The 14,715-nt window shown below is 55.3% G+C and overlaps 1 protein-coding gene across 3 annotated transcripts; it reads left to right on the forward strand.

Annotated features, from left to right (window-relative positions):
• The first annotated feature begins 1,317 nt into the window (after positions 1–1,317).
• VASP (vasodilator stimulated phosphoprotein) lies at positions 1,318–14,181 on the forward strand. Of its 3 annotated transcripts, none has more exons than XM_052655975.1 (13): positions 1,318–1,605; positions 8,600–8,771; positions 8,855–9,020; positions 10,086–10,179; positions 10,678–10,727; positions 10,848–11,089; positions 11,225–11,325; positions 11,857–11,908; positions 12,069–12,105; positions 12,327–12,372; positions 12,526–12,616; positions 13,153–13,210; positions 13,335–14,181. In XM_052655975.1, the coding sequence occupies exons 1-13, from the start codon at positions 1,601–1,603 to the stop codon at positions 13,370–13,372; spliced, it is 1,152 nt and encodes a 383-aa protein (XP_052511935.1). In that variant the 5' UTR covers positions 1,318–1,600; the 3' UTR covers positions 13,373–14,181. The 3 variants fall into 3 exon arrangements, with proteins under 3 accessions (XP_052511935.1, XP_052511937.1, XP_052511936.1); XM_052655977.1 differs by having other exon boundaries at positions 12,072–12,105; XM_052655976.1 differs by having other exon boundaries at positions 11,228–11,325.
• Positions 14,182–14,715: the final 534 nt, after the last annotated feature.

The raw sequence follows: 14,715 nt of genomic DNA on the forward strand, positions 1-14,715 counted from the left end.
CATCTATGGGGTCGCACAGAGTCGGACACGACTGAAGCGACTTAGCAGCAGCAGTGTGGGGTAGAGAAGGGGAGAGGATTACTCAGTTCTTCAGAGAAGAATTAATATCAGAGACTGGCCTAGAAGAATGAGATAGAGATCAGGGTATCGTCCAGGCAGCAGGCTCCTTTAGGAAAAAGGTAGGAAGCTTGATTCCCTCACCAAGTCAGCTAGGCCCTGAGAATTGTTTTACTCTCATTAACCACTGGAGTCCTGGTGGCTCAGGCAAAAGGGCTCTAGCTCAGATTTATTTACTGCCTCTAGGCCTCAGTTTATCCATTTCTGAACTTCCCAGACTCCTGCCCCCCAGGCCAGGTGGCGCTCTACAGGAGGGGCGTGGTCATATTGCTGGCGTCACGTGGGGGTGGAGTCTGCGGGTCCCGGTGCGGAAGCCGGGGAGGGTGTAGGGACTCAGCCTGAACCTGGCGCGTGGGGGAGGGGTCTCGCAGGAGTCGGCAGAGGGAGGGTCCCCCAACTCCGTGCCCTCGGATTGCTGCATGATCCCACCATCCTCCGCACGCGAAACTGAGTCACGGCGGGGCGTGCGTGGGTAGGGGGCCAGGAGCCTTATTCAGACAGGGATCGGGAGTCCCATTCCCACCCAGGTCCACTGCTGCACCACCCCCCCACCTCGCCCCACACACACACCCTGCGGTTGTGAGTCAGCGGCCGGCCGCGCCCACTTCCTCCTCACCTTCCCTGGGCGGGCGGGGGTGGGGGGCAACGAGAGAGGTGGGCCCCCTCCCCACCCATCCCCCTCCTCGGCGAGGGAGGTGGATCACCCCTTAGTGACCCCTCATAAATTGGGGAAGGAGGGAGACCTTGGGGTGGGGGGGGGCCGTCCCGAAGGTAGGATTTAAGGGAGAAAATCTATTCTTGACCCGAGGGCCCTCCTCGCACCCCAAACTGAGTAGAATGTAAAGAAATGAAAAAAAGTCGATGAGGAGGTTGAGAAGAAATTGTACCCCACTGATATTCCCCTAAGAATTTCCATCGTGGGAGAGAACTCAGGATTAAGGAAGGATCCCTTCCTCTCTATCAAGCTTCCCCTCTAATTTGGGGGTGACCCCCAGAGTGCATCGCTGTGCAAAAACGTTGGGGAAGAGGGACATAGCGGAAGTCGAAGGTTCCGCGTTGCCCTTTTAAGCGCCCTCCACCAACTCCTCCCCAACCCCACCGCCTTAAGGTGTCCGCGGCCCCTTTAAGGCGCAGGGCATTGTGGGTGCGGGGAGTGGAATTTTGGAACGAAATGTAGCAAAGAGAAGTACAGTAGTAAGAGTAACATTGTAGCTGCCGCCGGCCGAGGGGGCGCGCCGGGGAGGGGACGCCGCACCCTCTTTCTGCCGCACGGACCCCTCGAGCAGAACCCCAAGGGGAAGAGGCGCCCGAGGACCCGCCCCGGCCCTGTCCACGTTCCCCCCCAGGAAGCCGGACTCTATGGGGCGGGACCCTGGGGGAGACTGAGCAGAACCTAGAGCCAGCGCTGAATCTCTGAACCCCGAGCCAGGGGCGCCCCGGGAGCACCTAGCCCGTGGGCGCTCCGCCCTCCCGCCGAGCAGCCATGAGGTGAGCCTCCAACTGCCTCCAGACCGTTCCCTGGCCGGTGCGGGTTCCTGCCGCCCTGCCTTTGTCCCCTCCTCCCCCCAGCTTGGTCCCGGTTGGAATTTGGGGACTGGGCACTGGGAGCCTCGGATTTGGGGCCGAGCCCCCTTGGACAAGCTCCAAACACTGACCACTTCCCCTTGACTCTCAAGGCTTGGGTGATGCCGTGAGATTCTCCTGGGAGCCCTTAGGTTTGGGGGCGCTCCGAGGACTCCCGAAATTTTTAAGACTTTTCAGAGAACCTCCAAGTTGGCAAATAATCTCCGCAGAGAAGCTAGAGGTTAGGCAGGACTCAGACTGCCCCCAAATCTCAACCTGGCCCTGAGAGGGATTATGGGGGGCCTGTTTGGGAGTCCCCTGGGACCTGGAAGAGAGATTGAGACGTAGAGCTTGGTTTTCGGGGTCCCTCTATACATGGCGCTGGAAATTCTTCCCACGAGGGACTTTGCTCATTAACTTCGGGGGTACTTAACCCCCTAAATTTGGGCGGTTCATCCCCCTGTGAAGGAGGTTGATGTGGACGGATCCAGGGACCCAGACGCAGCCTGGAGGGTCTGGTTGGGGCTCCAGTTCCTCGCCGCTCCCCACCCACAATGTGCTTAAAACAGGCTGTGCCTAGGAGGGAGCGAGCGCTCTGTGCCGAGGGCGCCTCCCCGGCCCCGGACCGAAGGGCGGCCCCTCTCCCCCACCTGCGCGGCCCTGGAGAGGGAGGGGGCGCGGCAGCTGGGGGAAGGGGGGCCTTTGTCTAACTGACTCACCTGTCGAGACAGCTGGTGTGTGTGTGGGGGGCGGGGGGGGCGGGCTGAGAGCGCCGTGGGCCGGCTGCTTTCCCCACCACGGCACCTCCCCCTCCTCTCAACACCGCCCCCCCTTACCCAGCCGTCCGGAGTTGTGCGGTTGGAGGAGGGGGCGTTGGAAAACCTCAAGGTCATAGCCCTCTCCCCCTGGGACTCAGGCTTCCCAGAGTTCCAGCTATCTTCCCAGGAATTTAATCCTGGGTGGGGGGCCCAAGGGATCCAGGGATTTTGTTTTTCCCAGAGCCTCCCTCAAAACTCCTGGGCTCACCTGAGGGCGGAGCCGGTGCGGACTGGGGGACCCGACTGGCCCTCCCCCTCATTCTCCCATCCTCCCCGGCCCCCCATAATCTCTCCCTTGAGGCCTGAGCCTGACAATACTATCTCCCTTCCTCTACTCTCTCAGAGACTTCCTGCTCCAAAGCCCCCAGCTTGAGGGGGAGGCCCCTGGGGGGCCGCTGGGGATTAAGCCCCTGGGGCCCACATCCTCTCTCATCCGCCACATTCCCTGCCCTTTGACATCTGGGTGGCATTCCTTTTTGTGGTCGTTAGAGAATCCCCCCCTCCCACATTTGTTCCTTCTGCTGAAAAGGGATTGTTGGAAAATTTGGAGCGATGGGGGCACCCACAGACACCCACAAGACTTCCTGCCTACCCTTTCCCCCATTATAGCAACATCTCTAAAAGGTCTGCCCGGGAGAGAGGGCAGTTTTGGGGAGTCAGCCCTCTTCCTTCACCTTCTTCCCGGGGGATTCTCCTCTCCCACTGCCCCCCCAGCCCCGCCCCTTGCGCGCTCCCCCCCCCCCCCCCCGTTTCCGGTCCCAGGCACGGTGGAAGGCGGATGGCGGATGTCCGAGTTAGTGCTGCCTCACTCACCGAGACCGTAAAAGGGCAGGAGCAATGTCTGGGCCAGCCTCCTGCCCCCGCCTCCCCCAGTCCCAGAGGCCCTGGCCCTCCCACAAGGCCCCCTGCTACTTCGAGCCATGACCAAACCTCCTGTATCTCCTGGGGGGTGGGCAGAAGTTAGCTGATGCCTGTCCCACCAGAGGGTTACTCCCATCTCCTGAAGGGGCTTCCCTGCTGATGGCCACACTGGTCTTGGGCTGTGCCCCTTCTCCCAGGACAGCTAGGATTCAGAATGACCCATGGCCCTGTCTAGTGGCTGCTGGGGAAACTGAGGGAGGCTCAAAGAGAGAAAGGCCTGGCCCAAGATACCTCAGAAATTTCTAAGCAGTGTTGAGGGATGGGAGGGCACTGGGATCCTCTGATTTCTGGCTGGTTAGGCTGGAGACAGTCTTGGGGACAGTTGGAAGAGAGGCTGTTAAGATGGAAAATTACAGTTCTTTTTTTTTTTTCTCAGTTTGACAAATATTTGTTGAGTGTCTGCTGTGTCCAGGACTCTGAGCTGGAATTCTGGGAAGTGGGGCAGAGGTCTGAGACTCTTGGTGCAGAGGAGACTCTAGAAGAATTTGGTTCATTTATTATTGTTTTTAATAATGAGAGACCATTTGATTAAGCAACTCGTTTGTGCCAGGCACTGTACCAGGTGCCTGATTCAAATTAATCCTCATGGCAATTCTAAGAGATTGATACTATTATGATCGTCCCCCTTTCCCAGATGGGAAAATTGAGGCACCGGGGAATTAGGCAGATTACCTATTAAAGTCAGTTTGGAAGTAGGCAAGTCTGAATAGGAACCCAGGCCTATTATACTCTTAAAGAAAAGCAAAATCAAGCCTTTAGTGGCCTTAGAAAAAAAACAAGTAACCTGTTTTTACTGTACAAACACTGAAGATAATGCTGATAAGCAAGAAGGAACCCAGTTACCTTCCTGTTCACTTATGGGGAATTGAGGCCTGTCAGGGAGGAGGGACTAGAGTGAACCCATACAAGCCCCACAGACCCTAAACCTGTTTTTCTATCCAGGATTGCTTCAAAGATTTGTAGTTTGGAAAGGCTGTGTATCCCTGGGTCTTTGTGGGGTGGATTACAGTTTAAGGGGCTGTTAGATGAAGGGGTAGAAGGAAGGGCAAACATCTCAACGGGAAAGTTTCGGTAAACCAGAGTGACTGTGCTTGATTGCCTCTCGTGATGAGAAGCTCTCTCCTTCCTGTATTGCTTCTCGGCTCCCTTATATGTTGTGTGTGTGCTTAGTCACTTGAGTCTGACTCTTTGTGACCCTTTGGACTGTAGCCTGCCAGGCTCCTCTGTCCATGGGATTCTCCAGGCAAGAATACTGGAGTGGGTTGCCATTTCCTTCTCCAGGGGATCTTCCCAACCCAGGGATCAAACCCACATCTTCTGTGACTCCTGCATTGCAGGCAGATTCTTTACTCTGAGCCATCGGGGAAGCGCTCCCTTTTGGTCCTGTGCCAAATTCCAGGTCCTGCGCTTAAGGCTTTTCTTATCTTTTTCAATCCTTACCAAACCCCAGGGAGTTATGGTTTCCAGGGCTGGAAAGTAAGGCTCAGAGAGGTGAAGCCGTGCAGCAAGGGGGTGACTTCAATTCTCCTTTACCGGCCACATATTGGAGATTTCAAGAGTGGGAGGGTTTGTGGGAGAGTTCTGGGCTGACGGGATTCAGACTGTCTCATGTCAAACTGAGGCTGTGAGACCCCAGTGTCGAGTAGAAAGTGTTAGTTGCTCAGTGGTGTCTGACTCTTTGCGACCCCATGGAGCCCGCCAGGCTCCTCTGTCATGGGATTTCCCAGGCAGGAATACTGGAGTGGGTAGCTATGCCCTTCTCCAAGGGATCTTCCCAACCCAGGGATCAGACCTGTGTCTCCTGCATTGCAGGCAGATTCTTTACCATCTGAGCCACCAGGGAAGCCCCCAGAGACCACTGGAATTAAGCAGACCTTATTTGCATCTCACTCCTGGCTTCCTGGCTGTGAGATTTTTCCGATCTAGCTTTTTGTCTGGTTTATAGGTGTTTTTGTTGTTGTTGTTGTTTTTCTTAAGTAATGAATTAATTTTTTATAGGTAATACCAGCCCATGGTAAAACAAAGCAAAAAGATAAGACATAATCAAGCAACTCAAGTAGGTAAACAGTGCGAACTGTCCACTTCCTGCCTCCCTCGTCAGACCCCCGGTGTCCCAGTGCCTCAGAGGCAAGCAGGGGAGGCTAGTCCCCTGAGAAGCAACCTCTGCTTTTCACCACTCTGGGTGCAGAGGTATTTATATCCTCCCCAGCTTTTTTTAAAAAAAAAAAACCTCTCACACCACTTTATACCTTGCCTTAAAAAAAAAAAATCAGCTTAGCTATTTCCTCATCGTTAAATGAGGTTAAGAACATTGGGGGTGGGGAAGATCAAGACTTGGGTTCAAATATGAGCCCCTCTGCTTGTTTGCTCTGTGACCTGGGATGACTGTCTTCACCCCTCTGTGGCCACAGTTCCTTGTCTGGAAAAAGGGTGTTCACTGTAAAGTTCGCTGTGGCAGCTGGAGCTCAGTACCTGGAACGGTGTCTAGGACACAGACTAACCAAAACATGTCAGCGGCTGTTAAAAAAAAAACAAACTTTTTTATAGACGGCTAATTTAACAACTCCTGGATACCTGCTAGGTTCTAGGCACGAGTCTAGGTTCTGAGAACACAGTAGTGAACAGAAAAGACAAAAATCCCTGCCCTTGTGGTCCTGACAGTTTGATGGGGGAGACAGATAAGGCCCTGTCAGGCAGGGATTGGGTGTTATGAAACACCCAACGGTGTTTGCAGTGAGAGCTCTCCCAGGTAGGGTAGTCAGGGAGGGCTTCTCGGAAGAGGTGAAGGCTAAGCAGAGGCCCGAAGGAGGTGAAAATCCAGGTTGAGGGGCAACGAGAGCACAGCCCTGAGGTGGGAATGTGTCTGGCATGTTGAAGTGGTGGCTAGAATGGCCGGTGGGGCCGGTCGAGGGGAGATCAGAGATCATACAGATTATGAAGGCCCCAGAGAGAACTTGGCCAGAATAAAAATTCTGCTGGGAGCTTCCAAGAAGAGGGGAGACACGATCTGACTTGTGTTTTAACAGGACCCTTTTGCTGGAATGGGGATACCATGGCTTGGAGAGGGACAAGACCAGTCCGGGGTTACTCAGCAAACACCCAGAGCTCAGGCTAGTCCAGAGACTGAGCAGGGCAGGGGCTCTTGGAAAGAGCAAAGTGCAGCTAGGGCGGGGTAGCAACGAAGGCCCTGGGCAGCTGGCCAGAGTCTGTCCTGGGTGTGGGTGACAGGTGTGGGCGAGGCCTTAACCCTGCCCTGCCGGGGGCAGTGGAAGCCAGAAACAGCCCCTGAGGCTACGCTTGTCTAGAACCAGCACCTGGTGTTTGGGTAGGGCCCACACAGTCCCCGGTGGTGAAGACAGTGGACTTAGGGGCCAGGTGGCCTGGGTTCAGATCCTCGCTCTGCTGCCTACTAGCTGTGTGACCATGAGTGAGTCACACAACCTCTCTGTGCCACTGTTTGCAGTCCTTGCAGAATGAGGATGAAACAGCCCACCTGGAAGAGCTGCAGTGAGAATAAAATGTGAGACTCCAGAGAAAGGGCAGAGGGAGGCCCCCTAATTATGCAAACCTGGGGGCTTAGCTCCCTGGCCTAAGAACTCGGGTCTGGGTCAGCTGAGGGGGCTTTCCCTGCCTTGTCTTTTATAGTGTCACTGTCACGCTCCAGCCCCCAGCCCTGGCAGAGACAGAGCCATTGCGGGGTGTAATTTCTCTCCCCAGAAACCTCTGGCCACCAACTTCCTCTTTTCAGGAAAAAGTCCGGTGGGGGTGGGGCCGGGCAGGGACTAGTGCTTCCCCCTGGTTTGTGGGTGACCTTGGCCAAGTCACTTCCCGTCTGGGAGCCTGAGTTTCCCCACTGAGAGAGGAGGGCATTGAACCTTCCCAGAAGGACTGGTGAGGGGTGGAGGAGGGCTCCTTGGTGCCTGTTCAGAGTGCTTGGGGAAGGGATGCTGACAGTTACTCAGCACTCATGCCAGGCACCACGCCAAGCACTCTACATGCCCAGACTCATTTGCTTCTCCCACTGCCCTGGGAGGTGGGGTCTGTCGTTTCCCCAGTTTGCGGGCAAAGAAGATGCCTTCTGTGGGAAGGTTGCTCGCCTGAGTCACATGGAGTAGGTGGCCCAGCGGGGATTTGAACCTACGTCTGAGGATATCAGATCCTGAACCCTGAGCTGTGTTACTCAGCCCCCTCCCCACAGGGCTAAGTCAGATGTCACCTCCTCCAGGAAATCTTCTCTGATCCAAAGGCTGGGGCAGGCCCTCCTTCTGGGCAGCCCCAGGCCTGGTCTTGGATTATCACCATGTGCGGACAGGACAGTCCCTTGCGATGCTCTCCTGCCCTGCAGGGTGGGGCTGGGGCTGTCTGGGTCACTGCCGGACACAGAGCAGGGAGTGTCTGCTGATGGCCGTTGGTGCCAGGGGGCGGGGGAGGGTGGGTGGTGCCGGATGGATGGGGTGGGCAGCAGGAAGGGGAAGAGCCTGGGATCTTGCATCGGTCCCCAACTTGCTGCAAGCCTCACCCTTCACCTCCCTGAGCCTCAGCTTCCTCCCTCCACAGTGCGGAGTCGGGGCAGGAAGGTCCAAGCCTCCTGGCAGAGACAGGGAAACTGAGGTTCCAAGGGCATCGGGCAGGGGCTTGTTCCCAATGCTGCCCAGGACACCTGCTCTGTCCCTTGCATCCGCTTCTCCCGGGCCCCCTCCATCAGCTCTCACGCCACATCTCTGTCTCTCGGTCCATCTCAGTCCGCCTCCCCTGTAACAATCTGACCCCCTTTCTTACCTCTCTCTCCCCGTCATCAGTCTATATGTTTGCCTCTTCCAGCCGGTCTGACTCGTCCTCTTCTGTCTCTTGCTCCCCGTTTGACTGTCTGTCTCTTTCCTTGTCTGTCTCACATCCCCCGGTTTGTCTATTTGTCTGTCTCTCCCAGTCTGTCTTTTGTCGTCCCACCCGTCTTTTTCTCCTCCAGTCTCCCTGTCTGGGTCTCTCTGAGGGCCTGTCCTCAGCCCTCTCTCTCGGTCTGTCTTCCTCTTCCTCTCCTTGGGTCCCTCTTGCTGGCACACTGACTTTGTGTCTGTGAATCTCCCAGGGGAACGAGAAGGTGACCGGCCCCTGGGGGGAGGATGCCAGGCTCCCCACAGCTAACTGGCCTCTCCCCCTTGCCCCCGCCCGCCTCTTTGCAGTGAGACGGTTGTGTGCACCAGCCGGGCCACGGTGATGCTCTATGATGACAGCAACAAGCGCTGGCTGCCCGCCGGCACGGGCCCGCAGGCCTTCAGCCGCGTCCAGATCTATCACAACCCCACTGCCAACTCCTTCCGGGTGGTCGGCCGCAAGATGCAGCCGGACCAGCAGGTGAGGCTCCCCTCCTCCTCGCCCCCTCTGCCTGCAGGGCCTCATCACCCCCATCCACTTCTCCCCTCCCTGCCTCCCACCAGGTGGTCATCAACTGTGCCATCGTCCGAGGTGTCAAGTATAACCAAGCCACCCCCAACTTCCACCAGTGGCGCGATGCCCGGCAAGTCTGGGGCCTCAACTTTGGCAGCAAGGAGGATGCCACGCAGTTTGCCAACGGCATGGCCAGCGCCCTAGAGGCCTTGGAAGGTTAGAGACAGTGGGCGGAGGGGACCATTGAGCCCTGCCGTGGGGCCTGGGGCTGCCCCTTTACCACTCAGCCTCAGTATACTCATCTGAAAACAGGGCTCATTCACTGCTGCTACGGAGAGTTTCTGGGCTGGCCAGAAAGTTCATTCAGGTTTTTCCAATGTTACAGAGAAATCCAAATGGATTTTTTTCGCCAACCCAATTTTGTGGGCTCCTCTTTGCCCTGAGTGCACCCACGTGTCAAACGCATGGTTCCTAAGAGCCCATTTTGCTCCGTGAATTTTTACACTTGCACACTCCTTTGTGACCACCTCCCAGATCAAGATAGAAATATTTCAGGCCTCCGGGAGGTTTCCTTTGCCCTTTCTCCAGGTAACCATTAGACTGACTGACATCATTGTCAGTCAGTTTTCAAGCCACAATGTTAAGAAAATACTTCCAGTTGGTATTTCTTAAACTGGAATGTGCCTGCGAGTCATCTAAGAAAAAATGCAGATTCTGAATCAGGTAGGTGGGCCAAGACCGGAGCCTCTGTGCTTCCCAACAAGCTCCCTGATGATGCCAAAGTTGACCGGTCCATAAGGAGCACTTTGAGGAGCAACAGTTTTAGGTGACGGCTGTGCGTCTAGGTTCGCCAGTCGTCAAATGGTGGAGGCATTTGCTTCCAAGAGCAACTTCAGTGGCAGTCTGAAGCACAAGAAATAACGGGAGCCGGAGGCCTGAGGCTGGGTGAGGAGGGGGCTGTCAGCCTCTTCTGAGCTCTCAGGTAGGGGGTCTGAGCAGCTGTGACTGTGCATTAAGAGCCTGGATTCTGGAATCTGCCTGAATTCAAGTCTTGTCCCTGCTAATTCCCATCTGCAGGCCTTGGGGTGGGTGACCCCCTTCTCTGGGCCTTCGCTGTCCTGCCTGTGATCTGGGTATCCTTCCAGTGCCCACCGCCTGTCAGCTCAGTCAGGGGAAGCGGGAGCCAACCCTCCTCACAGGGTACCCGGAGGCCCCTCGGGAGCGTGCCAAGGGGTGGGGCTGGCTTCTGTGTGACTCACTAGCCTTTACTCTCACTTCCAGGAGGTGGGCCCCCGCCCCCACCACCACCTACAGCGCCTCCCACCTGGTCTGCCCAGAATGGCCCCTCGCCAGAGGAGATGGAGCAGCAGAAAAGGTGGGGCTGGTCCCCGGGTGGGAAACCTTCCCCCAGCCAGAGTTCTAGGTGGTTCCAAAACCCTTGACGCCTAGAGTTCAGACCTCTCCAACTTTCAGTTTTCAGAATGTTCCAACTCCCAGGGGACTAGAAATCCACATCTTTAAGAACCACCCTCCCCGCCTTGGAGTTTGAAAAACTCCTGATGCCCAGAGTTACAGAACCCTTCAAATCCCAATCCCAGTCCCCTGGACTCGCAGAGTCCAGAACGGGGTTGTTTAAAGGATCTTGGGCGTTTTGTGATTCCTGATGGTCTGATGACTGGATCGCTCCCATCCCGGTCTTGCCCTGTCCCTGCCCTCACCACCCCACCCCCCAGCCCTTTCCTGGGTCCCTCAGGGATAGAGGACATGAGTGGGGCTTAGGAACCAGCCCTGCCGGACACCTCTGAGGGGCAATCCGGGAGGTTGCTGGCCACCTGGGGGCCCTGGGTGATAGCCACTCGGCCTCTCTCCCCAGGCAGCAGCAGTCAGAGCTCATGGAGCGGGAGCGCAGAGCCTCCAACGCAGGTGATTGCTCAAATGGCCTCGGGGGGTCAGGGGACCGCCCCAGAGGAGGGGGTGGGCCAGCCGGACAACAAAGAATGAAGCTTCTCTCTCAGCACCCCTCCTGTTTTGTGTTTCTTACAGGAGGCCCGCCTGCTCCCCCAGCTGGGGCACCACCACCGCCCCCGGGACCTCCCCCTCCTCCGGGTCCACCCCCACCCCCTGGTCTCTCTTCCTCAGGGGTCTCGGCCGCCACACAGGGAGCAGGGGGAGGCCCACCCCCGGCACCCCCTCTCCCCACAGCACAAGGCCCCAGTGGTGGAGGGACCGGGGCCCCCAGCCTGGCCTCAGCCATTGCCGGCGCCAAACTCAGGAAAGTTAGCAAGGTGAGGGGCAGGCGCAGCGGATGTGGGGTGACGGGTCTGATATAATAATGGAATGAGGCTAGAGTTGCCTGGGAGCCTCACAGGAGGGCTGGGAGGCCCGCCCGTAAAGCCCTCTCTTCTTTGTAATTTCTCCAGCAGGAGGAGGCTTCAGCGGGGCCTGTGGCCCCCAAAGCTGAGAGCAGTCGAAGCACGGGCGGAGGCCTCATGGAGGAGATGAACGCCATGCTGGCCCGGAGGTGAGCCCGAGCCCAGAGCTCTCAATGGTCTTGGAAAGCTCTCAAAACAAACCCCTCAACCCAGCAGTTATCACCTGGAGATTCCGGTTCAGTAGGACCAGGTGTGGGGAGGGCTCAGATTCCTGGTTAGTTTGTTTCGTTGGGTGAAAGTTCATCCTTTGATAGCCAGGTTTGAGATATAATGATGGGGACTGCATTCTCCTGAGATGACTGAGGTTTGCAACCCCCTAGGTAGCCTCTGGAATGTTCTGGAACCCAGAGTTGTAGGACCTTAGATGACCCCACCTCAGAAGCTGGGGACTCTGCCCTGAGAATTTTGTGATTCCCAAATGTAGGAATCCTAAACGCCACCCCCAACCCCTCATTCGAGAACAGCACTCTCTTTGACTTCTAAAATTAAAATGTGCTTAGCCTTGATGAATTCCAGAAGTCTGCACCCTAGGACCCACTTTTCCAGAACTCTGGGGAAGGGAACTATTGAGTGGCTGAGAGGGGACAGAAGCCATCTGTTTCTGTCTTTCTCTCTCACAGAAGGAAAGCCACGCAAGTTGGAGAGAAACCCGCCAAGGATGAATCTGCCAATGTGAGTTAGGGACCCTTCCTGCCTTATACACCTTAGGATGTACCATTAGAGTAGGAATATTGGGGCGGGGGCTGTGATAGGGATTGCTGTGTTTGAAGGTGGAGGAAGAAAAGGAGCAGAATGGCCATGTCTGGCTCGTGACAGTTTTATTTCCCACCAGCAGGAGGAGTCAGACGCCAGAGTCCCAGCCCACAGTGGTGAGTGAGTGAGAGCCCAGTGTAGTCACAGGAACTACAAGTCCCAGGATGCCCTCTTCTCATGTATAACACACCTTCATGGGAGAGTCTGTACAGATAATCCTGGGGATTGTAGTCTCCTGAGATGGTTCTTTGAATGGGGGTTGATGAGGCTCGGGAAGAAAGGCTGAGGCAGGGCATTCCTTGTTCCTGATCTTTTTGACTTATTTTCTGTCCCCCAGAATCTGTGCGGAGACCCTGGGAGAAGAACAGCACAACCTTGCCAAGGTGGGCCATCAGTTCTGGGGCCCCACCCCTAGAAAGAGTCGGACTTGCCAAGTTTGTAGGGAGGAACACACTGTGACCCCTGGAATGGGAGGCAGGGGAGGCAGACCCTCTCTCTAATCTCGTTTCTGCCCCACACCACGCCACCTCTCCCAGGATGAAGTCGTCTTCTTCAGTGGCCACTTCCGAGGCCCACCCACCTACACCTAGCTCCAGTGACGAGTCAGACCTGGAGAGGGTGAAACAGGTAGGGGAGGGGACTGGGGGTGAGGCTTGGGGGATAGAAAGATCTGGGTCTAGACTCTGCCACTGACCTGCTATGTGATTCTAGAAAAGGCCTTGGAACCCTCAGCTTCCCAGTCTGAGTACTGGAGAAATTGGATCGTGTCAGGGATGACAGACCACCCCATAACCGTCTTGTACAATGCCCATGACAGACCTTACTAATATCACTACACTCATTCCTGATGAATATCCAGAATCCTTTTCCGCACACTGGCCGCAGACATTTATCACCAACCGGAGTTGGCAGGAGACTGGAATGTCTTATTTGCCAGCCCTGGTACTGGATGTTCTCCAGTGCTTTTCTCTCTGGTTCAGAGGATCCAGAATTCTCCTCTAGAAATCTCAGTCACTTTGTGGCCTGGCCAGTGATGTCATGGTGTGTGTGCGATACGGGTCTTGACCCTCCTTCCTCTGGCCCCTCAGTCATTAAGAAACGGGGGATTCACTTCTGCAAGTCCAGGTACTCTTCCTCATTGGTTGTACCCCCATTATTTTCAGGAGCTTCTGGAAGAGGTGAGGAAGGAATTGCAGAAAGTGAAAGAGGAAATAATTGAAGGTGAGGTGTTTTCCTTTTTAAGCATTTATTTATTTTGGAGGCATGGTGTCCCTTGGAACCTTGTTTTGGAAGGGAGAAGGGGAAGAGGCTCTGCCCCTGACCGCTGCCCACTGTTTCCTTCCAGCCTTTGTCCAGGAGCTGAGGAAGCGGGGTGCCCCCTGACCACAGGGCCCCAGAAAATCCAGTTTCTCCTTTCTGCATACCCCCTCCACCTGTCACCCTGCTTTCCCTGCCTCGACTTGGAATTGGCTGACGTCTACACAGGAATGCATCTTCCCCACTCCCTATGTCACTTGGAAAATTCCAAGGGGTGTGGCTTCCCCAGCACCACGCCCACACCCATATTGGCTGCTGATTGGCTGGGGAAGCCCCCACCCTTTGTTCCCTTTGGTCCTTCCCCTCTGCCATCCCCTTGGGGCTGGTTCCTCTGCTGGGGATGTACCAAGTAACCCCACAGTAAGGGGGAAGGAAGGAGGGAATTTCACATTCCCTTGTTGTAGATTCACTTTAACGCTTAATGCCTTTGAAGTTTTGTTTTTTAAGAAAAAAAAGTATATATATATATATATTTAGGTTTGTTGTGGGGGGAGGAAATTTTTTTTTTCTCTTTGGTTTTGATAAAATGGGGTGTGGGAGTTTTTAAATGCTGTGCCCCTGGCTTGTCCCATTTGGGACAGCTGTGTAAGGAGGGTTGTCCCACCAGGCTGGGGGTGCCTCCCCCTACCCCAGGGACCTCCCTCCCTTCCCTCTGGCTCCTTCCCCTTTTCTATGAGGAATTAAGATGCTGTAACTTTTTGGAACCTCAGTTTTTTGGTTTTTTATTTGGGTAGGTTTTGGGGTCTAGGCCATTTTTACCCCCTGGGGATAAACAAGATAAGGGGGAAAGGAATAGGGGAGGAAACCTCTCCTCTTACCTTCACCTTTAGCTTCTTGGAAATGGGCCCCTGCGGAATAAATCTGCCAGTTTTTATAAATGCTAAGATTTCTGGTGTCATTTGAATGGCTGCTCTCATGAGGATGGGCATGTCCCTCCCTCCTTCAGTAATCCACCTTCCCTCACTTTCCTCCTTCCCACCAGAACCTGCTCCTCTGCCCCCTCTTGCCTTCCCGGTGCCCCTCAATGGGCAGCTTCCTTACTCCTTTCCACCCAGCCCTAGAGAAAGCCAAGGGCATCCCTCATTGACCATTTGCCCTTGGGCCAAACCCTTTGGTTCTCCTGGACCTCAGTGTCTTTGTCTGGGAAAGGACTCAAAGGATGACTCAGGCCTTCTCCCACCGGGAACCCTTCGAGCTTCTAATTTTAGTGAGCCTTGTACCAGTTGGCAGATGTACATCATGGTTCTCACGACACTTTGTTAAGATGACTTTTTTCCCTCCAGAGCTCCTTTAATTATTACAATATTTACAGTCTTAAAAAGTAGTATTCAGGAATCAGAGGTCATACACACACCCCTCTTTGGTGGTTCATTGGGTGGGCAGGGGGTAGGTGAGGTAGCCTGGTGGAA

The sequence above is a fragment of the Budorcas taxicolor genome, chromosome 18 (genome assembly GCF_023091745.1).
Source record: "Budorcas taxicolor isolate Tak-1 chromosome 18, Takin1.1, whole genome shotgun sequence".
NCBI lineage: Eukaryota > Metazoa > Chordata > Mammalia > Artiodactyla > Bovidae > Budorcas > Budorcas taxicolor.

What these genes read in the sequence shown, in the direction of transcription:
- VASP (XM_052655975.1), top strand. An exon ending in GAGATGGAGCAGCAGAAAAG is followed by an intron (nt 10,180 to 10,677) that starts GTGGGGCTGGTC and finishes CTCTCTCCCCAG; the next exon opens with GCAGCAGCAGTCAGAGCTCA. An exon ending in AACGCCATGCTGGCCCGGAG is followed by an intron (nt 11,326 to 11,856) that starts GTGAGCCCGAGC and finishes TCTCTCTCACAG; the next exon opens with AAGGAAAGCCACGCAAGTTG.